The sequence below is a fragment of the Rhea pennata genome, chromosome 17 (assembly GCF_028389875.1).
Source record: "Rhea pennata isolate bPtePen1 chromosome 17, bPtePen1.pri, whole genome shotgun sequence".
Lineage (NCBI taxonomy): Eukaryota > Metazoa > Chordata > Aves > Rheiformes > Rheidae > Rhea > Rhea pennata.
The window spans coordinates 9,048,442-9,072,962 of record NC_084679.1 but is presented as its reverse complement, the minus strand read 5'-3'; the positions used below and the strand labels follow the sequence as shown (position 1 = coordinate 9,072,962).

Sequence of the window (24,521 nt, the reverse complement as noted above, 5' to 3'; positions counted from 1 at the left end):
TGTTATTTTTCATCTTCAAGGACTTGCCTATGGCTGTCTCTTCCACACTGACCCTGTCTTTTAGTACCCTTAACTTCCTTGACAGCTGTAATTAATAAAATATCATCTGTTCCAAATGACTTGTTTCTTTTGTTTGGTTTTCTTTTTTCGATGCTCTAAACCTGCTTGAGGTACTAGTGATTAGATTCAGCACAGAAATCTTGGACTGTATGCAAGTCTATTCCATAGTTTAATTACTGCCTTTTCTACTGTGACCCTTAGGGGTTCTTTGGATGGACTTTTGCTAAGATGTGAAAACCAGTAGGCTGGTGTCTTAGTGAGGAAAACTATAAATCTTACCTCTCCTTCCACTGACTGGGCTCTTATTGCCCTGAATCTCCAGTACAAAACTTACCTATGTTTGCAGTTACCTTTGTTCTTTACCTGGATCAACCAAATACGTTTTTGTTTCTTAGCATAGTAACACTTCTAAGTTTTATTTATAGATAACATGCATTTATTTGATGTTGCAATAAGTTATTAAATTGAGTTGCTGATGCTATCTTCCAGTGCTTTTAAATAAGTGTTAGCTCACCATTTGAAAAATGGAAGTGCAGTCAGCCTAGCTTAGATTCCCTTTTCTTTCTAGGGTATATGGAATGACTATAGCATACAATCAATAAGATATCCTTATGCTCTGTAAAAGAGTACACAAAGCAAATTTGTTTTAATAATTCTATTAGATGAAACAAGTGAGGAAACTTTTTCTTTTTTTCTCAAAGACCCAAAAAAGTTTAACTGAGACTATTCTAGATGCCTCTGAAGCAATCAGGATGTCCTGACTTGTTAAAATCAGACTTGTTTTGCATACACAGCCCGACTGACTTGAACTGATCTTATTCCTGAGCTTGAATGGTCTGCATTTGTTATCAAAGCTGAAACTTTTGAGGAAGAACTGGCCTTCCTAGTATTAATCTTGTGTGCCTGCTGCATCTTAAACACCACATTGAATTTGGTCTTTCTGGTCTGCAGGTGTCATTTATGATAATTACTAATGTGCAAAGTAGAGAGAATTACATGTAGGTAGCAGAATTCTATATAGTTGTGTCATAGATGTGTCACATCTTTCTTGGTGTTTCTTAGAATCTGTTTTCTAAAATGTGATTATTTTAGATGGCACATGAAGAGTGTATTTTTGTACAGGTCAGCACTCTGCTTGTGAACTCATAACTTTATTACAAAACATACATAACTAATTTCATCCAGTAGTGTATTTTCTATTATTATTATTATTTTAAACTTCCTTCTACTTTCTGATTGTGTGGCCTTCAGGGCTTCCTGCAGTTTGTCTGCACTGACCAATCTCCTTAAGGATTCAAATATTTCTCCCTACTGCTCTTGTAGAATACCTTTTTACCCTCACTCCTTCCTTCTTTCCCTTCCCCCCAGCAAACTTTCCTCACAAAAATCCCTCTTGGCTGGTGCAAAATAAAACTGCCTTTTCCCTTCACTTCTCTGCTTGTGTGCCATTTTTCCTATATCAAATGAATGTCAGTGGGGCTAGACCTTGGAGGCAGACTCAAATTCGTCTCTTCTGGGTACATACAGCCAAAAACATTGGTCATATCTTTGAACTGCCTAAATAGAGCTTTAGGTATCCAAGTTAATGATTCAAAGATGCTGTGGTTATGTGGTCCTAAATAATGTCCTAGTAAGAAATTGTTCTGATGCTTTGCATTTTTCGGATAAGTTACCTATAAACTACAGGTTACCTTTAAATTATATATATATATATTTTTTAAAAATAAGCTGTAACTTTATATGCTGAAGAATCTCTATTGCCTATGCAATCCTCTTGCTTTGTATGCATCCTGTTCTTTGAAAAGAATAGCTGCCTCATTCATGCAACAAGGTAGACATGCTGAATGGCTCAACATACTGAGAGAGATAATTATCATCAACTAACATTTAGTTTCTACACTGAGTGATAAAGGTTAGATGGTAGAAGAAAGGATGGTTTCCCTCTTAAAATGAGGTAATGCCGTTTCAAGAGTTGGATTCTGTTCCTGCCTCAACTGTGGTGTGTTGTCTTGTATGTAATATCTTTCTCTTTTTGTGTTCTGCAGGCTTATTCTAGCAGCTAATAGAGATGAATTTTACCACAGACCATCCAAATCGGCAGATTTTTGGGATGGCAACAATGAAATCCTTAGCGGTATGCAACTGTTTTGTAACTGTTGTTTTGACTAGCTTTCATATACTTTATAAAGGAATCATTAGGAATGCAAAAACACAGGCTGTAAAATATTCTGTTCCCTCATACTTCTGAGGAAAATATTTCATGAAATTTGACAGATGAGTTGTGTTGCTATTGTGTTATTTTTGTTTTAACTTCATTTGGTAACAATATGATACCATTAGTTCTGGGGAGGTAGATACCCAGGAACTTGAATGTTTTTTCAGTTTTATGTTTTTTAATTGACTTGAGTTTGAGCAGTGCAATGGAAATTTATTAAATTTTCCATCGCAGCCAGTTGCTTCATTATTTTTTTAGATGCAGCAAAACATTTTTCTTAGAATTAGTTACTCTCCACACTCATTGACTTGAGTCAGTTGAAATTGTGAAGCTGAGCCTCCTGAAAGTGAATTAGTAATTTATAGGTGACAGAATGGCTTTAGTTATTGACCTACCAGGTTATTAGCTTTCTGCTTTCATGTTGCTCAGTTGACAGTCACCCAATTGTCTGGTCCTCTTTAGTATGGAATCTGTCTTTATATGCTTACTTTTAAGTATAACTAATACTTCCTTTTCTCAGAGACAAAAATGAAGCTGTGGAAGACAAAGCATTGTTTAAATACTAGATTCTGCCTTTGCAAAGACTGTTATTGTCATTGGCAGGGAGGTCTGTGAGGATAAGCTGCTCCTACTGCACTGTAGCCTCCTCCTGGCTGATGTTTCAGATTTCTGACGGTCTGGATGCTGTTTCCCCTGTTACGTAGTGGGTTAGAAAACAAACCCCACTATCTTGAAATCTGAAAAGCCTTAAACTTTAATGCCTTTGTCTGTTTTGACTGAATCTGGCACAAGAAACTGGTGTATTCTTTGTTCAGGAGTTTATCTGTGAAAAGTCTCTTCAGTATACTCTCTCGAGATAACATTAACTCAAGCAATTCAGAAAAAAATCAAATTTATTCCTTGACTTAGCATTGACTTTTTTATTCTTACAACAATATTACAAAACAGGAATTGTTCTGTTAGCCATTGGACGTTGGCCAATGTGGCTGTATGTATTTTCTTTCATGTGCCCCACAGTTAAGGTAGGCAACAGTAGTAAAGTGTTCTTTAAAGATCTGACATGAGTAAACTTAATATTGAGATTTTGGATACTGAAGAAAGTTTCTGAATAAGGGTCCAAAACCTTGGCTTAGCCTTCTAGTGAAAACTGCCTTACGACACTATAATGCAGAATTAAAAGGTTTGTAATAGTATGCATATTTATATAGAAACACATCTCCTTTTCCATTAAATGCCTGGTGCTTAACATGAGCTCCTTGCAAATACGTGGTGGTTTTTTAGCTTATGCTCTGATAGAAGCGTTTTTTGATTTAGTAATGCAAATTACTGTTACTTCAGTCCAAGATTTGTCTTGAGTCTAATTCACTTTATGTTGTTCTTGTTGTATCCAGAAGTATTAGTTACAAATAAGTTATTTTTCTGAGGTATTTGTCTGGATTAACATATGTTCTGAGCCTGCCTAAAGTTTGTTTATATCTTAGCATATTGGCACGTCTTATTTTTAAATGTAATTTGCTCATTCTTTCTCATGTGTTCTTGCAGTATCTTTGAAGGTATTAACTAGTGTGGAATTGGGTCAATTTCTTACTGGGTCAATATGTTCAACAGTTTTGTACCTACTGATTTCATCCAGCCCCATCAAGACTTGAGACTTCATTAAGAAACTGTGACTTAAACTTAAGATTTTTTAAAAATGAATGAAATGACCTAACTCTTGTTTATTCCACTAGGGCTGGATATGGAAGAAGGAAAAGAAGGTGGGACATGGTTAGGAATCAGTAAGAAAGGCAAGATGGCAGCCCTAACAAACTATATGCAGCCAAAGATTGACAAAGATGCAAAAGGAAGAGGTATGAAGGACTAGAAATGGGAAAAAGAAAGCACGCAGACAAGTCTGGGTGTCTTAGTGAAATAGAATGCCAGTTACAATATTAATATACACTTTAAAACCATTCTATTGGGCCACAAAATGGTATTAAGTGATAAGTCTGCTTGACTTGGCTAATGGCATTGTAATCAAACAAGGAAAAGTAAAACAAGATATAGTGTCTAACTTTAAGTTGGTTACACACAGACAAGAAATGCAGCATCAACTGTCTCTTAACACTCAAAACTGGACAAGGGTTCAATTGATTTTCTTCGCTTTTCTTAGATTACACTAGACTTTAAGTGTGTTATGTTCTTGTTCAAACAATAATGAAGGGTAGCGGTGCAACTTGGGTCATACTAAAGATTAGGCTAAAAGGTGATAGTCTCTTCTCACACAGTGATAAATCAGAGTAGCAGAAATAGAAGAAAAACACTTCTGAAAGAGCATGTCTGTTTTTAAAGTAAAAATGGATTTGTTTGTAGTTGTGTGGGACTGTAGCGGGAGTGTATTGTAGTAGGCAAACGCAATATTGTACAGAAACAAATGGACCATGTCATTTGTATTTCATTTTAGGTCATATCAGGGAACTGAAGCAAGACGGAAAATAGGAAGTTTGGCAAAGTGGGAGGAGAGGAAGTGCACATCATGTAAAGAATAGTTAATAAATGACTTCTGTACAACTGAGCTCTTAACTAAGAGTTCTTTCTCAAAATAAAAATTGAGTTCTTAATTTGAGCTTGATACAAAACCTTAAGTTTTTAAAGGTTATTTTTCACTGATATTAATGCCATTGGTAGCAGGAATCTTATGTATATCACTTTGTTTCAGCAAGCCTACCAGAATAGTCATTTCACATGTCCACGTTGCTCTATGTACTTCTTTCTTAGGTGCTCTTGTAGCAAACTTCTTGACTTCAGATCTGGACAGCTATTCTTACTTGAAGAAAGTTTCAGTAGAAGGACATCTTTACAATGGATTTAACTTAATAGCGGCTGACTTGAAGTAAGTCTACAAAACATCACAGTTTAAATATTAAGGGAAAAAAATAGCGATGAAGTGCATATAATTGTAAGCATGGAAGTTTAACAATATACAAGTTGATCACAGACTAAAGCTAGAGCTCTTTTTTGCTGATTGGCATATAAAGGCATGCTGTTATTCTAGACATAACATTGTTTTTTCATCTTAGGGTTACCTTATTCTAATCACTGCTTTCTGCAAAACGTTTTGCAGCTTCTTTCTAATAGGCCATAATCAATCTTTTTATTTTTCTCTGAAGACCGTCTTGTTTCGAAGATGACAAAACCTTGGCTACATATCTTACTCAGAAACGTAGACACATTTGTCTAATTATAAACCTCTTTATCCTCATTTTTAAGATTTTTCAACTGTCAGATTGTTGATGTTGACTGAAGATTTGGCTTAAAATGTAACGTCTGCTGTAGGTTTGAAGGGGAAAAAGCTTACACTAGAAAAGACCAAGAAAAATATCATACAAAAAATTGTTCTTGACCAGATGGTGCATCCACGCAGAATTTATCAACAGTTAATGTACTGTAACCTCAAGATTTGGCTGACAAGCTGTGACTTGAGAGATCAGTTCTAGCACTGGAGCAGGAAAAGAAGACAGAAGAAAATCACTTTAGTGATCACTGAAGTGTGGAAGTACAAACTTGATCAGCTCAGCAAAATATACTTGAACTATCAATTAAATGAGAAGACTAGGGAGAGGAAAAAAGTGGTGAAAAAGGTAATGATTTGGTAATGAGTATCTAAAGCTGTGACTGACTAAATGGTTAAAGCTGCTATTGCCTTTCAGGCAACTGCTTAGATTTGACAGATGGTATGTGAGATACTAGACATCCTGGCAATATGGAAAAACAGAGCATGATAAAAGAGAAAACAAATGAGGAAATAGTTACACCTCCTTTTTAGCTCAAGTTCTGACTGGAGTTGTTACTTGCCAATGGAAAACAAAAGTCAAAAGCTCTTTGCAGTGGTTGCCAAGTCAGGTGAACAAGGACAGCTCAGGTAGATGGAGAATGAGAATAGAACAGACAAAGTGATGGCCTGAACGTCTATTGAATAGAAAATAACACATTACAGGGATCAACTGTATCAAAGGAAAGCCTGAACTCAAACACAGTTCATGTGTCTTCATCTTAGATGGTAACTTAGACCCTGCAAGTGTCTGAATTATTGCAGTGCTATTAAAACAATGAAGGAGGTTGGAGTTAATCACATGTAGGGAACAAGCCTGATTTCCATGTGATTTCCATAGAATTCTTATGTCAAAAAATACTTTGGAAGAATGTCCAGAAAGATAGCGTTAGTGCTTTGAGTTAATAAATTGGTACTTGTTAAAGGATTCTGTTTTTTGTCATTTGTTTTTGTGCAATTGAATCTATTATAGTGTAAACTCTTTCCTTAAGAGGTATCCTTCAAGGGTAAAGATAGGCAGACAGTGTGTAAAGTGTTCAATGCTTACTATGCCTACTTGCATATGAGATGAAAAACAGCAAACAGGAAGAGTGAATGTATTCATTTAAAATAAGCTGGGGGGGGAGACTGTATGAAAATGTAATGGATCATAGTTTCAAGGAAACTGGATTAGTTTCACGTGCATTTAACATAACCATTTTGTGTTATGTAGAGGAAAATACATAAAATTTCTTGTTTGTGGAATTTTACTAATCTCCAGTTGGTGGTAATAATTGTTTTATTAACTTTTTATCACCTAAGATAAGAAGTAACTAGTTGTATTAATAGGTGTTGCAATGGCAGGTAACTTACTAATGGTGGGAGACATACCACTTTACAAATGAATTTCATAGATACTTTCTGGTGAGACAAAATTGTAGACAACGGGAATCTTGAGTTTAATCCTAAATCCATTAGGAAAATGTGCTTTAATAGTTATAGCTCTTTAGAAAAAGGGTTGTATTTGTACTTTTGAGACTTTAGCTTTTGTATCCCAGCTTCTTATCCTACTTTTTAACAGTTTTTTTCCTTCAGGGTACCCCACTGTTGTTTAACAGTTTGGAGAGGTTTGATGGACTTGAAGCAGTCTGATGTCTAATATTGTGCTGCCTCACAGTAGTAGGAGCTATTGCATGGAAAGTTCTGACCCCCAAAAGCACACCTATATGGTGCCTAGAAATTAAAACTGCTGTGTCTTTGTGGGGTGCACAAGCAAGTGTCTCCTATTCCTTTTGTGCCTGAGTGGTGGCATGCTGTGGCAGGGTGAGAACAACTGAAAGCTTTTAAGGTGGTCCTGTCCAAATGACTGCATCACTAATTTTTGCTGAAACATGAAAAAATCAACATGTTGCAAACACCTTAACTTCATTAAGTTTCAGTAGCTGAAGGACCTTACATATTTGATTACAGTCAATCTGGTTGGCACAACTTTCTCTGATATACATGCATGTATATATGCCCAAGTATGCTCATTTTCTTTGCATTATGCCTGATTCAGAAGAGTGGAGATGCATGGCTAAAGTGCTTCCAGGCTATGTAACAATTGTTACTTGCATAATTCATGATTGTAAGCAGTTTAATAAGCAAAGAGCACATTACAGCTTTGGCAAACCTACAGAAGTGTAATTTTGAGACCTTGCACCATCAACAGTTCAGTTCTCTTCTCCCATTTATCTTTTCTGTGTGCTTCTAGGAAACCACATACACTTAGAGCAGAACACGATAACATTTACTGGTTTTAGCGATAGTGTGCTAGAAGTTTTTTTTTTTTACTAACTGTGACCTTCTGTTTGCATCTTTCACTTTCTGTATTAGATGGAAATCTGGTGTGCAGGTTGTTCATGCTCATCGTCAGTTGTTTGTCTCCTTTGCCTGCAACAAATTGTTTTAGACAAAGTTCTAAAATAAAAAGTTGTAAATTAAATAGAACTTTTATTCCAAGTTCTAGGTATGAACGTGTAAAGGCAGACTCGTGCTGCCTATGAAGATAACAGGAGTGCATTTCTTTGCTTGTGTCTGCTTAGTAATAACGTATAGGTTATGTTTCCAGAAGTTAATCCAGAGGCAGATCCAGCAATTTCAGAGTTGCTCTCCTTCTGTTATTTGTATTCTCTACTTGACAAAATTCATTATCCCACCAGGAGACTTCCCCAAAATTTTTCTGTTAGTTAATTATACTGTGCTTAGTGGAGTTTGACTTTTCTTACTGCTCTGTATTGCTGCCTGGAGAGCTTTCAAACAATAGGAGACTCTGTAAATCAAAAGATGACAAAAGAAATAATCTTACACTTTCAAGCAAACATGATACTCAAGCTGCTGACTTAACAAGAAGTAAGCAACTAAGAATTTTTGTTCTAATTTAGATGTGTATAATAATCAAAATGTTAGCATAATAACATTATAATAGATTTCAACGTTATTCTATGCTATTGCAATCATTTTTGGTTTTATTCTTCTCTGTATTATGATGACAGCATGCTAGATGATACAGGTGCAGTGATGTGAGAAAGGAATCTGGAAACCACCTTAATGATTGTAGAATCTGGATGATTATTTCATCATTGTTGTATCCCTTCTATCTCAAAGAACATGCATGTTCTTTGACACTGTGATACATTTGCTCTGTGGTACCTTGTGTTGTCAACTTTATACACTTGAATCACTTTTGTTTTTTAATGACTGAGTAGAATAGAGAAACTTGTTTCTTAATTTTCTAATCTCTTCAGTTCATCTTTTTGGTGTACCTGCTTAAGTATAGGAGTATTGAATACTAATCCTATTATGCTAAATGTACATTTATGCTGAATGTGTGGCGTATGGCATACAGTCTGTTTAGAGACTTGACTAAATGCAGAATTAGCCTCTAATAGTATGATATTTCTGTGGTTCTGACTATTGATAGGTTTGACTGAAGAACAAGGTTATCCAGGCTGGACTGGTTTCTTAGGAAATGTCTGCTTAAGATTCAGAGTGGTTATTTCTGCTGCTGTAGTAATATCTGAAGTATTTGTGAACTGCTTTTGATGATGATCAGGACATTATTTCTGTTCTGGGGAAACTTGCTTTTTTGTCCAACAAATTTGGTTATTTCAGTTGCACAGATTTTCGTGGTTATCTCAAACTTGCATTGAGGTTGTGACAGCATCTCAATCAAGTTTTGTATTGCCAAGTGTGTATTTCAGACTGCCCTGAAGGGCAAACTGACATGACAGCCTCTTGTCACTATCCCATGAATTTAGAGTCTCTGACACTGGAGCCCATATTGTTAGTCTGCAGTAAAATCACTGTTTGTGGAGTGGATGGATGGTCCTGCTGAATTCCAGTTAAAACAGCAGATCTGCCAAAATAATGCGGTTAGAAGGTGGGAAAATTTTTTAATGAAATCTACAATTGGTTAGGTAGCAGCATCACTGCTGAGGTAAGGACAACAAAGCAGATTGAAGGAACTTCAAATATCTGTGTCTCTGAGAAAGTATAGATTCCAAAAGCATGCAGAAGAGATGGCTTGGGAGGCGAAAGTTAACTGGACTGTTGATGGTGCAGAACCTCAAGATTAAAACACCTGAACAGTGAATGAGGGTTCAGGAACATCAGCTGTCTTGTTTGGTGTGATTATGAAGACAGGAGGATTTGATTACTCTCCTGAGATTAGATTTAGAAGCCTTTCCAGGGAAAAGCGAGATATGGCTAGACAGCTGCTTAGGAAAGAATGCAGGAGGATAAGCTGTCATGACTGGTAAGCTCGCTTACACTTCTTTTCATCTATTGTCTATCCTAATACCACCTTCTGCAGGGCACATCTGTCCTACCTCTTGTCACTCTGAAAATGGTCCAGTCCTCTAATGCATTCTGTACTACTGCCTTTGAAATGTTTGCACTTAGATGCTCATTTGTTTGTGAGTCTTATGAACCAGTTCAATATTGAGAGAATGAAGAAAAACTCTGAAAAACTGCCCTGTTTTTTATTCTATTTCTTCCCTGTAGCCAGCCTTTGCCTGGCTCAAAATATTTGTGCAAAACCAAAGAAACATATTTCAAAACTGACCAAATCACTGAATAATGTTTTAAAGCAGATGTGATATCCTGTGAATATCTAGCAGTATTTTTTGCTGTTTTATTTGGTGGTAGGGGGTATATGTACAGAAATGCTTGGGCTTTGTGGGTTTCTTTTTAAGCTTTAGAACAAAGTTTTCTGATTAGCTCATGAACAATGCAGAGAAGCAAATTAATCTGTGAATCACGTAGCTCCATTGAAACTGCTCTTCAGCATTTCAAGCTGCCAACTTGATCTTTTTTTGTTTGCAAAAAAAATGCATGTGCACAGATGATCTGTAAAGCAACCTAAAATTCTTATTTGTAGTATATCTACCCTGTTAGAAGATTACAGCTCAGTGCCCAAAGCAGTGATAACCAGACCCTTCAGAGCTACATTACTTTGCTACTTTTCCCTTTCTTATTCTGGTTATTTTTGTTGACTGTGATAGGACCTGCCTTGAAGTTGAAGCAAGGCAAGAGTGCATGTGGACATTGTTTAATTTCATCCATGTTAAAATAATTTTGAACTCTTGCTTAATGTTGCTGTGAAACATATTACTGCGATTTATGCTGTCTAGAATACTAACTGTTGCTTAGGTATTGAGGGGGAATTACATATCTAAGGAGATAATCTGTGGGTGGATTCAATTTTTTTCTACTGTCAACTACAGCTGAGACAATGTCTGCTGGGTCCTGTTGTTGTCATCATTTTAATCATGCCTTTATCAATTCTCCAGCAAAATTTATATCTGTATTTGTGAAGCAGGAAGGGGAAGAAATCCAAGTCCAGGCCAGCATTTTGATGTTGTTGTGGAATCAAGTTTAAAGTGACTTTTCATCTTGGCTTCTGCCCTGGTGGTGTTCAGTACTGAGTAGCTGTAAACAGTAGAAAAGAAATACAGAGCCAAATGATAATAGAAGGAGTAACCGTGCACTGGACTCAATTTGGGACTCTCTTGGAAGGTTTCAGTCTTTCTGACAAAACAGTTCCCTTTGTAAGACAACAGCAGCTTTCTAATGGGGAGGGATGTGTAACAGAAAATGCACATCTAGGAGAATGTGGAATGTAGAAACAATAAGACGCAGATGTCCTGAATTAGTGACCCTGTGGTTTGTAAGTATTCCTCATCTTTTTGTTAACTCCAGGGGATCTTATTAGTGAATTTCTCAGTCACAAGATTCTCAGAACAGGTGGTAGATAATATTCTTTCGCATTAAAAAGCCATTGAAAAGGAAGTCAGCAGTGACTTCTTATTCAGCATGGGTTCTCCTTTATGACAAGGCTTACCTTATAGTTGCCTTCAAGGGCTTGTTTGGGCAATTCTTCTCATCACGGAGGTCTCAAAGTAGATTTTTAGAGAAAGAGGGAGTGTACTACTCTGAACTCTTCTCTTGGTAGCTCTTCTTACAGCAGTTAGAGGTTTAGCAATCTGAAAAGAGCATCAAATTCACCAATAAAGTAACTTTTTGAAATGCTGGTGTCTTAAATGGAAAAACAATGACCTTAATGATTTTGCTTTGTTTAATACATGTTTGCAGTATGTTAGTAATTGCTACTGCTATTTTTTTTTTTTTAAGATCTTCAGGGAACTTTTAATGATCCAGATAATTCTTGGCTTTTTGAACACTTAGGTTTTACTGATCTTGTGTTATGTATATACTGCTCTCAAGTTTAATCAGTCCCACTGCTTTGCAGGAATTGTTTCTAAGCCTACATATTTAAATACTTCGGAGACAAAGCATCACAATAAATAGTGGAATGTGTATAGCAATCCATTTATTTTGTTCTTGTGTCTGTCAAAAAAGAAGCTCTTAAAAATCAATATTCTTTGTCTGGATAACTTCTATACATAAATATTAAAAAAACTTTCCATCTAAACTTTAACACCATTTATATTTTAAAGTAATTGAACTGCTTTCTGCAGAAAACTTTCCTTCCACTTATACAGGTCTTATTGAATAAATTGTAGGATTCAGGAACATTGAAGTAATATTGTGCTTTGTTTTCTGTTAACCCTAGTTTTTGTTTTTCTCTTTTTGTTTTTCTCCTATTAATGCAAACAGATTTAAAAGCAAAAAAACCAAAAACCCCAAAACACATACTTTCTGTTAGCACCAACAAGCCAGTTTGTGCAGTGACTGATAAGTAATTACTGCAGCAAACTGCTCACCTTAATGGCAGCATTTGCCATAACAAACTTCTGTTTGCATGGTCAGAATATAGTTGAGTATTGTGATGGTAACACACATCTGTTATGTGCTATTGTGCAACTTGGCCTTTCTATTTTTACTTGTGGTTTAGTTCTCCTCTGCTTATTCTTTGGTTATATTGTATTAACTAGTTTTTATGGATAGGTGACTTTTCAAAGTACTATTTTTTGCTTTTTGAGATACAATATAAAAGATTTTTCCATGAAACATGCTAATTCAGCAACTTGAGGTAATGTAAAATACTGTATCTGCACATCACTTTTTCTACGCCACTGAAAATGTGTTGTGTTAGCATACTCTATTGTGAGCCTATGACTTCTAGTGTCTTAGCGTGTAACTGGGTCCAAGAACATCAGGCTGGTCTATTAATGACAACTCAGACCAATGCGCTCTTATTTTAGCTGCCAAGGGATTCTTTGTAACATTAGTACTAATATGTGCAAACTGTAAATGTATCCTTCAAAATCAGATTTGTAGGAAGGTGTCTGACAGTATTAAATGGACACACATCATACAGATTGGTATCATTTCATGCAAGCTATTAACTGGCCACAAAAAAAAACTATAAAGAATGCTGAGATGTAATACGATCAGTCACTCATCTGTGAGCATGCATGCTGCAGCAGCCTGGACAGGGTCCAAGCAATGAGGAAGGAAGGACTATTGAGAGCTTTCTTAGGATGTAAGAAAACAAGTCCTGTACGTGTGAGGATGAGTAGTTGAAAGAAATTTGGGCATAGCCTTTGCTTATTCTACTTCTGGATTAAGTATATGTAAAACACTTCTTGCCTTGTATTTCATTCAAAGTCTTAGTTAATAGTGACTCCATAGAATTTAGCTCTAAGCAGGAGTCTGATTGCTGTCTACCTGTCTTGAGACCTGTGCTAGATACTATCCAAGTGTTTCAATGTGAGAAATTAAAATAGGCTATTTATAGGCAAGGGTTATAGATCAGCACCATATATTTAGAAGGGATTTTACTTAGGAAAACTTGAGATTATTCAATGAATACTTTAGGAACTGGGATAGTTCTTCAGATTGCAATAAACGTATAACTTTCAGCTTGGGTGTAGACTTTATATAAATACAGACAGTTGTATTGACTTACATACTGTTTGTAAAAACTGTGAAGGCCATAATATGCTTCAAGGAAGATGATTAATGATACCTTTTTTCAAAGGTGTTAGCTTTGAAATAACCAAACTCAAACATCTGCTCTGCATCCAAGATCTGTTGATGCTTTGAACTATTTGCTGTTTTGTTAAATAAGATCCCTGATATCTCAGATATATAGCTTCCTGTTTGCAGCCAAATAATGTATGGACTGGCTTCTCTGATTTTTTTTTAAAGTTTCTTCTGTCTGCTTAAAAACAAACAAAACCAAAAAGAATAACACTGACAGAATCCAGTCAAGGGATGAATGCATGGGAGCATATTTCAAATACTATTAAAGTATGTATCAGTGTCTGTCTAGTTTAAATGCAAAATATCTCAATAACTTAACTGAAGGAACTAGTAATGGGAAAATAAAGATTTCTCACTTTGTGGCATGTTTATAAAAATAGATCCAGGAAATACAACTTCTACTCATCTTATTCTCTTATGTGAGTGTTTCTGCAGCCAAACATGCTGCCAAAAAAGTTGACTGAAACAGCATAGTGGGTGACTTTGTCTAGATATTTTCCCAACCCCTCCAGTAGTTTATTTCTAATACTTATGCTCATTCAACCAAAAAAAAATGTCTAGAGAAAACAGCTGGTATTTTGATTGCTGTATTTAACTCCACAGGAACAAATTGTACACCAATTTTCTGTTTAATTTTGATTTAAGAACTTTTGTACATGAAACATTCTGAAGGAATAAAATGGAATTTCATTGCTCATAGGATTTGTTCTCCCACCTCTAGCTTTCAGCAGTATGTACTCGTATTCATTGGAAAAATACCATGTTTTGCCCCATAGTATATTATAAAGTAATTTTTAAAAAAGAAAAACTTTGATCAAAAAACCCCAACAGCTCTTAACATTTAACAGATTCAACAGAATTGCACATACAACTTGGTATATGGTAGTAGAGCAAAAATGTGCATCTTACGAAAATCAGGAGAAAATTATTGGTCTGATCATATATTTTAGTTTTCTGCTTTCTTCCAGCTTCTTTCATTATATACTATTTAGATATTTCTAAAGCAAATATTCCAGAAGGGGGGAGGGGAACCTGACCTTTTCATAAACATGTTTTTTTTTCAATGAATATAAATGTTTTTACTGAACTTGTCATAATTTGAATTGAACAAGTCAACACAGATGATGTATGCCTTACAGTTCACTGTCAGAATTTCTTTGAAAAGGTTGAAGGAGAAAAGAACTAGAGTAAATTTGTTTGTAGATGATCATATGACCCCAGTGCTTGGGCCAGATTTCTTTTTTTAAGTAAGAAATATTTTCAATATTTAATCCTTTTCCTTTGTCTGAAAGCAGGACTGTTGGTTAATTTGCAAGCTCAGAAAAGCTCTAGTATCATTTCCCTTATTTAAAGATTAAATGTTTCTTATCCATACAAATAGGAGAAATTATTTATAGAAAAGCCTAGCCTCAGAGGCATTAACTTTTTAATTGAGGATTTTGTTGGTACTGAGGCTTTTTTCTTTTCCAGGAAATTATCATTAAAACCTCACTAATTTGGATAGTGTAGTAATGAAAGTTATAGTGGCATAGAGATTCACAAGAACTTACATAGTTTAGTGTATCATATGAGGCCTTCTATACCAAAACAACATCCCTTATTCATGTACTGCTTGACTTTGGGATTTTTTTTCCTCACACCATCCTGGCAGTGTATAACTTCTGGGGAATTTGATTTGAAACTATTCAAAATATTTCCTAATACTTTTAAAATAAGTAAGTAGTAAAAGTATTAAAGATTCAAGTGAAACTTTAAATTTAGCACATATCACAAATAATGCATTCATATAAGAACTATAATAGAAAATAGTAAAAATCTTCAGTGACGCACTGTGCAGGAAATAAGTATGAATTAGTATTGTAATAAGAAAGGAGTGGTCAGTTGTGTCCTGTTGAAGCTGGAAGTGTTAGTTGTGATTCTGATGTGTGCAGTTGTCTGGAGAACTGGAGTGATCAGTAGAGTCTTGAGACTGGCATAAGGTAGATTTGAACAAGGACCTTGATATATAAAAAAAAAAAAAAAAAGATAAGGAAAGTAAATGTCTTTAAACCACTAGAGGACAGTTCACGAAGTGAGGGAATATGCTACATTTCCTTTAATTGTGTGTGTCTATATACATACACAGGGGGAAAGAGGAAATTAGACAACTGAGAGCTTTTTAAATAATACTTAACAAAGAAGTAACAACAATATGCAAATCACACCTGCTATAATGACTGTTTTCTAAATGTGCTGAACAACTTGGATATTTCTGTAAGGTACCAAAAATGTCTCATGGGTTTGCAAGGAGGAGGAGAAGGGCACAAAAGAGGAGAGGCAGAGTTTCTAACTTTCTTGCTCCTGCCCCCGCTTCTTTTGTGTTCTTCCTCTTGCCTTTTATGTCTTATAATGGTTGAGTTAGAATTTCCTATTTCATTTGACTGTCTTGAGAAAGAAATTGTAGAATGTTTTTCAGAATGCCTCCTTGAGAAAAATATAATCAGCTAAATCAAGAACTATCTTGCTTGTTATTTAGGATCAGATGCTAACAGAGGTAGCAGATGCTAATTTAAGCACAGCAATTTAACTTCCAGCACATCATTAATTAAATTGCATTCTATATATTCTTATCTGCATCAAATCACAGATGTCTTATCCCATAGGAAAAAAATGAGGAACTGGAAATGACTTCTTTATTGTGTTCAATACTGCTCAATGCGAATTCATCTTCAGCTGCGAGTTTGTGGTGTTCTTTTAATTTTAGAGACTTTACTGTCTCGAACTGCAGGTTGGGACTTACATAGACAATAAATTAAAAGCTGGACTAAAGTCAAAGTGTTGAGTGACTAAAGTGCTTTTTTTCCACTGTAAATAGGTATGTCACTAGAGTGAAATGCAGAATGCTATCTCATGGCTGTGTCCTAGCAAATAAACTGATAGCAGTTTGAGGACTTGCTACTATGTGTCAGCAGAGTGAGCCATCTAATGGCAATTCATGATTTTTCATTTGTTTCCCACAAGATACCAAGTCTTACTGACTTGCTTGATTTTCTTATCAGTTGATTTGTTGCTAATGTCTGGAAGGTTATTTAAAAATTTGCTCTTGTTGAGGGAGAAGCCTGCATGTTATGCAGATATGCTGATCTCATCTCTTCCAAGCAAGAGCTACCATTTGCAATGTTGGAAGCTGTCTCTGAATTCCTGTCTGGAACATTTTTCTCAGATCCCTCCTGCTAAACTGTGCATGCATGAGAGAAAGCTACAGCCAGTAACTACAATTAGCTTACAGATACAGTTACGTTGTGTCACAGTTAATTGAAAACAGCCTGAAGATGCATGTCTGTCATTAAGGGACTCATTCCATGTCCTACTACACTTCAATGAGTAGACCTAAAAATTTACTTCTGCTAAATAACATGGCTACAGTGGCCAGCCTTAGAATGTGATAGAGATGCAGTTCAGAAGAGATAATGGAAAACATTATGTGCTATAGTGGATTATCCTCTTATATTTTGGAGGGGAGAGTGTAGAACTTCTGAAGTGTAAGTCTCTACTCATTTAAAGCATACAGGTTTTTCCCTGAGCTAGGCTGCTTTCCATGAAGTAGTTCTGGATTTCTGTTGAATATTATTAGTGACATATTTAATAATAGTACTGTTTGATAGTGGTACAGCTAGAATTGTATTTTGAGAGGAGAGCAATATAACTCATCAGTTAATCTCTGGACTGTGGAATCATAGTAACAGTTGGGCAAACATCTTGAGGTGTTTGAAGATTGCATGAAATTAGAATGTAATCAAATATAAAAGCTGATATTTTCAAGGAGAAATTATTTGTATTTTTCAGTACAACCAAAGGAGATGTGATTTGCTACTATGGAAACAAAGGAGAACCGGAACCTGTTTTCCTAAATCCTGGTAGGATTATTTAAGAAAGGTCTAAATATTGCTTTACAATGTTGTTACTTTAAAGATGTTGGGATGGAGGTGAATTTCTCTAGCTGTTTAAACATGTATGATTTTCACTAATTTTTTCCATTATTCTTTAAAAGTAAAACGTTCTTAAATTCAAGTACTTACTGATTTCACTGAAGAATTACTAGTTTGTGAAAAGTTTCTACAAACTAGCTCCATATTATACCTATGTTGCAATTAGTAGGTTGTTACCTAAGGAAATATGACTGAAGGGCAGAAGTCTTCCTTTGTCAAAGGTTTGTGGGCTGACCCTAACTCTCCTTTCCCTGCAGTGTTAAAGGCATAGAGACCATGATTCCATAGAGGCAGAGTTGGTTTTAAAAGGAAGAAAAAGCGCTATTTTATCTGTCTTATCAAGCGAATTGTTTTAAAATATATAAAATCTAGTTCTTTGCTAGCTGACTGCGTAAAGCAGTACTCCAGGATTCGTCACTGAAAAGCCCCTTTAGATGGGCTAGGATACACAGGCACTGAGTAGTGTAACTGCTTGACAACAGTTGCTACGAAAGATGTGTTAATGATGGCTTATTTTTCTTGCTTAGGTTAACTGTCAAAATGTTACTGCCAATAGGCAAAATAGTTATGATAGCAATTATAATGTAAATCCTTGGAAACAGCTGTTAAATTTTGATCTAGATATTTAGAAAAAGTTCTGGCCACTTGTTTATTCTTTTATCTTTCATACTGTATGGGATTGGACAGTGGTTCTGTAGTACAATCTTGCATGCTTTTCTTAGGGAGCAGAGATGCAGATTAATGGAGACATTAAGGATCAGGTTTTAGAAAAAAGTTGTGCAATGCCTCCCTTAATTGCTTCTGGCCATAGCTATCAAACTACTGTCCAGAAGAGCACTGTTAGTAGCAGTTTTTAAAACCTCTATACAAGTGGTGTGGTGGTATTGATTTAGAAATAAACCTGTTCAGTCTTGGAGCATGAAGTCCTCGTGTGTTGTACAGGTGGAAAAATAGTACTTTAATATGATAATGAGAAACTACATCACAAATAAAAGGTATCTGCTGGTTTCTGTTTTGCTTCAGCAAAATTCTGTGTATATGGCTGCCTAAGGGAGAGCTAGATTTTGGTAATCTCTGTGCTTATTCTCTTCAATTATGGCCAGGAAATACACGGCACCATTAAGAAAAAACTCATTGTTGTCATTGAATGTTGCTTGGTAGTATTTCGTAAGAATAACGTGAGTCAGAAAAAGTGTCATTAATATAAGCTGGAAAAGACTGGACTGCAAAAACTTATGATTCTATACTTTTTTCATAATGTACCAGAATAGAGGCTAAAATTAATTACTCTAAATATGGATTAGAATAAAACTGTAAAACTACTGGATATTAGCACAGAGGAATGCTGAAGCACAGCCTAATGTGAGATGCGGACAAGCTCTGGTCTCTTGTCTAGGAATGGGCCATATGTTTTATAGCATACCTACTGATAGGAAGATTAGCTGGGGAATAATTTGGATTGCATTAAAATTTGTGAAATATGTACCTGAAAACTAAATCACCAGAACATCCTTTCTGACTAAATTGATTTCCCCCCCCCCCTTGAAAATTATTCAGGATGTGTACAGCTAGAAGTGGTCCATGGGGGGACTGGTCTGTAAACACTTTACTATTGCTTTTAGACCTAAAACTTACCATGTAATTGCCTTATTACAGACTGCTGTATTGCTTTGGGACATGTAAAGCTTGAAGGATCAGAGTTACTTTGCAGAAATAAAATCAATGTTGTTATGATTATAAGTTATTTTCTGTTTAAGTTACTTAATGCCCTAATGTTTCGATTAGTCATGCACTCTGGATTAAAAAAATGCTGTCTTCACCTGATTGCCCACCCTGGCATATATTGTATGAATAACAGTGGTTTAAAAAAAAAAAAAAGGAGCGATAGTACTCTAAAGTTGAGGATTGGGAGTTGGGTTTTTTCCCCCTCTTCATAAAACTCTTGGAAGTAATGATCCAATACAGTTGAGAAATTGTTATGTTGTTTCATTAAGTTACACTCCTGGGTAGAAGGCTGTAATTAACTGAAGGAAGTCGAGATTGTACTTATCACTTACTACCTTTTGATACATAGTTAAAGACCTCTTGAGGCAAAATGAAGTTTGACAATAGAATGAGTAATAACTTGTAGACAGCATTTATTTTTCACCCCCTCAAACTGCGTAGGAATTTTCTTGGCATAACATGTATGTAAACTTTCTCTAGTCCAGAAAAATGCTTAATAAGTAGTATATTTGCATCTTTTAATCTGCCCCAGAGATCAGTCTTTTCTTCTAATGCATAGGAATACATGGATTGAGTAATTCTTTGTTGGATACACCATGGAAGAAACTTCAATATGGGAAGCAGCTTTTCTCAGAAGTAATCAGGAGAAGTCAAGACCTTACCAAAGAAGACTTGGTGCAGGAGCTCCTCACTGTGATGAATAATCAAGAGCCGTAAGGACATGATACCAAGAGTTTACTTAAAATGCAATGTGACTAATTCAAAATTCTACTTCAACTAATTTGAGTAAAAAAAAAAGAAAAAAAAAGAAAAAGAAAACAAACAAAACAAAAAACATTTTGCCTTACACTAATTGACTAAAGCTGGGTAATGAAGGGCAAAGGTAGTACTTTCTTTTCAGAAACAGCATTTCAACAATACTGATTCTTAAACAGCAGACCCTGCTGCAGACTTGGTAATCATAAACTGTATACTGATTTCTGTGCCCTTTTGTCTTGAAGATTGCCCTTCTCATGGTAAGAGTAATGAGTGCAAGGCAAAGGATGGATAAGTTGCTTGCCACAAGGTTAGTGGAGCCTGACTCCAGGTGAAGGTTGTTTCTTACTATATATAGGTGATCAGGGAATATTTCCACTTTAACTTCAGGTTTCTGTGGTCAAGGAAGTTCCGAAAGGATAAGTTGGAATATCTAAGTGAAGTTTCTACACTCATTGGCTGCACAGTGAACTTAAACTCATAAATGTCCAGGCATGGAGTGGGGTAGAAGAGGTGCTGTCTAAAGGAAGGGATGTGCTCAGAGCTTACTGTCCACTTATTTTAATATTTAGCCTGACTTTGGCCTATCCAACAGGAGAGTTGGGTAGAAGTGATGCTGTATGCAGTCAATAGGACTTTCATAATTGTGCCTACCATCAGAGAAGCAACAGAGGTGTTTCTTGTACATAGATTCTTTTTTTCCAATTGATTTAACGCCAACATTCTTGTGTTTGAAGCTCTGAAAAATGCCACAAAATATTTATGTAAGAATTTAGGAATCTTAACATTGAGTAGTAATTGGCAAGCCTGTTAAGCAAATTTAATTGCTTTTTTTTAAATAGTACCCATTCAAAAGTACAAATGCTTTTCAAAAAATTGGTTACATTGTACTCTTTATTAGTTTAAAAAAATATATATATACACATATATATGGGATACAATATGGTCCAAATCTTCCCTTAATGTTCAGTGATTCAGTAAGATCATGTATAAAATCACCTGACTGCTATAAAATAGGAATATTTACTTATAAAAAGCAGTTTTTAAAGCTAAATCTAAAATCAGCTATTATAATTTTTTGTAGACTTCAGGAGCAAATGATCTTTTCCTAATAAATATTGAATGTGCTTCTTATGCACTAACTTGGTGAACCTTCTAAAAATTTTATTGCATGTGACTTTATGTGATTTTGTGTATAATGAAGGATTAAGTGTGTACAATGATTTTTTTTTAAACTCTTAGAATTCCCTTTCTTCCTGCTAGATACAGATTTTTGTCCCCTAGCCCCTCTGTCCTGCTTCAGACCTACCTTTCACTATAGTGTCAGGGAAGCGCCGCAGCTCTTTTCTGTCTCATTAAAACTGCTTTGGGCCATTAAGCTGGAAAGGGCATAGAACACACAGGGTACCAAGGGTAGAGTAGGAGACAGAGGTTTGTGGTTCTCACAGGCTGAAGTCTCCCACAATACATACCTTCTCCATGACATTGTGATATGTTCCAGCTATGTACCTAATAAAAAAGTGAGAACAGTTTAGTTGCTCTGTTCATGTTGAAACTGCACCTATCTTTGCTGCTCCCTCAGGCATGCAACCACAGGTCATCTTCACCACAACAACAAAGAAAGTGAACATAGCTGGGTTTAAAGGTCGGTTACAGTATGTCAAATTGTTCTCCTCTGATCAGGGGACTCTCTAAAAGTGGGGCTGAATCAATCAGTTGATTCCTGCCCTCTTCCCTGGCATTTTCCATACAGTTTATAGGCTGCTGAACTTGGCCATTTGTTTTTAATGGAAATGGATTCATTTGGATCTGTTCTAGAAGGCAGAAACATGGCCATCTCTTGGAGATGGAAAGGGGTTAAAATCAAAGCCAAGAACTTGCTATAGTTCTAGTTAGCTAAATTGGACTGTGTGCTTAGAATCTTTAATTTCTGAAATAGGAAGTTTCACCATGTTTTGGTGATCTGAACGGGAAGTCAGCACTGTAAGATTGCTGCAACCCCACAGTAACCCCTGTGACCTTAGCATTTCTTCTGTGAAGTGCTGATACCTAATTAATTACAGCAAATGAAGTTTGATACACTTTAGTATATGGTAGATTATATTTCTAAATACCTTCCTTGCTTTGATAGGAATATCTGTCAAGAAATGTTATGGGCTGTCCTAGGTATCTTCCGGATATTATAAATAAGCTTGCAGAAAGAAGAGATCTTTGTTCAACACAAAAAAAGCTGGAGTCTAACTAGAAGAATGCTTGCTTGTATAATGTGCCTCATATTACTTGATCATGAAAGTTTTATTCAAGACCTTTGGGGAGGTAGAATACAGAAAAGAAATAACGAAGGTGAAAAACCTGCCAAAAATATATATATATATATTTCTTACAGTGAGATGAAAGTTCCAGATCTTGAAAGATTCTCTGTGGAAAAGAGCTGACAAATGGTTTTATTTCTGGTTCTCTTCATACTTCAGTCTCAACTGACATTTTTCTCCTTTTTGGTCTTACTATTGATGTTTATCATACAGTCAATACACAGCTTAGCACATGAGCAGGGAATGTGTTAATGTAGGAAAAATAAATCTTTTTTTACAGTCAATTACCAGATCCTGCAATTGAAGACCAAGGGAGGGATTACATACGTCCTATATTGAACAAATATGCAGCTGTGTGTGTTCGATGTCCTGGCTATGGAACAAGGTAAAACTTCATAGTCAGAAATGGATGTGTACTGGATAAAAGCCTATCTGGCATCAAAATTATGCTGCCATAAATTTTAGCTCTCCAGTGACTGCTTTAAACTTATTCAGATATCAATCAAGCATAATTTACTGAAGTGTTTCCTTGTTTGATATTGTGGTGTCTTAAATTGTGCTTAAAATGTTTAACATTAGCTGCATTATGGTTTTTATTGGGGGAGTATGATGACCCCAGTTTATCTAGGACAAGATAATACAATTCTAAAATACAAAGGATTTTTACCATTTCATTTCTTCTAGCTATTTTTTCTTGAAATTAGTTTTCTTGTTTACTCATGTTCGTTTATCTGAAAGCCATACAGAACCCCCCAACCATGTTGTCCTCCCTTTCTTCTTTCACTTTTCTCTTATCTTCAACACTGAATTACTTTAAGCTGCAAGTGTTATCATGTTTTGTGTAAACTACAAGAACACTTCATATTTCCACAGGCAGCTTGTCAGCTACCTTTGTCATCTCTGAATTGTCTGATTTGAAGGAATGCCAGGATCTTCCATCTATCGCTTGCATATTGTCAAACTGAAATCCTGATTCCACAGTATACTACCAGATCTGACCCCCTCAAACTTCGATCATACCAAAACATAGAAAGCATCAAAATTTTGTTTTTAACAAAACAAAAATCCCCAGGTCTTCCTGGTTACCTTTTATATCTGAGCAGTTGCAGAAGAGATTTCTTTCTGAAGAGATGGAAGTATGTCATCTGCATAGCAAGCTATATTAGAGGCTATTTAGGCACATCATTTTAATAGCTAGGTGCTATTTTCATATGTTAAAAACCCATTACTCTTGTTCAAAAGAACATGTATTTTCATTTTCTCCTAACTGGTGCTGCTGTTCTGAGATACTCTTGCTTTCTGTCCAGACTGTTTTGCTACAGCTGATGATGATGATGATAGGTGAATCTTGCATTTAATCCTGAGCAGGTCAAAATTATAGGTCAACCAGTTGCTGCTTATAGGGAATTCAAAGGGTTGTTAATGATTTTTGTCAGACAGTGGTTGTACTAGTCAATCATAGCATTCCCATTGTATTGTTAAGCAGAGAGCACTCATTTCCATAAGTATTTTTAAGTTGGAATTCTGACAAAAAGCATTGCAAAAATTGAGCATCTTCATAAAATGTATGCAAAAACAATAATTTTGGTATACTGAAGCCTTAAAACAAAAAAAAAAGTCCCCTCTGCTTGGTTCACAGGTTGCAGTCTACTTATTACAAAGGAAATAGGGTTACTTCTGTGTAACTCAGTAGATCAGTAAGATCTACTGGTACATTAACATTATATTTCAAATCTTTCCTCCTGTTTTAATTTATGCACATGCTTTTAGGCTGATTTTCAATTAGCTACATGGTTTAGTGTATAGAGATTGTTAATTACGCATCACAATATTCTTAGGAAATTGAGCTCACTTTTTTATATGTGAAGAACCATGAAATGACTTGACCACCAAGTCAGGATGGTAGGAAGATTATACTTCCTGCCACTTGTCTGTTTCTGGCAGGATACTGAATTGTCCATAGAAAAATGGCCGCTTATATGTAGAAAATCCACTGACAAAGTGGTACAGATGCATGAGCAGAATCTGCTTTTCATGAAAGCAATTTTCTGTTTAGAAATACCTGTTCCTAAAGAGAAAAGTTTTTGTGTGACTGCATTGGTGTCCTGGGATAACAATTAATGATGTTTAAATTTAAAGCACACATCTGAAAGGAAAAATGAAGGGGTAATTCTGATGTAAATAACCATGAGTGTGTGTGTACC

General features: G+C 35.7%; 1 protein-coding gene across 1 annotated transcript in view; it reads left to right on the top strand.

Moving 5' to 3' along the window:
* Positions 1 to 24,521, top strand: part of TANGO2 (transport and golgi organization 2 homolog) — a 39,876-nt gene that overhangs the window by 12,837 nt on the left and 2,518 nt on the right. The window contains exons 3-8 of the mRNA XM_062590234.1: positions 2,106 to 2,194; positions 4,006 to 4,125; positions 5,033 to 5,147; positions 17,382 to 17,452; positions 19,809 to 19,962; positions 22,598 to 22,702. Of these exons, the coding sequence (XP_062446218.1) occupies positions 2,106 to 2,194; positions 4,006 to 4,125; positions 5,033 to 5,147; positions 17,382 to 17,452; positions 19,809 to 19,962; positions 22,598 to 22,702 (654 nt within the window). The remainder of the gene's footprint in view (positions 1 to 2,105; positions 2,195 to 4,005; positions 4,126 to 5,032; positions 5,148 to 17,381; positions 17,453 to 19,808; positions 19,963 to 22,597; positions 22,703 to 24,521) is intronic.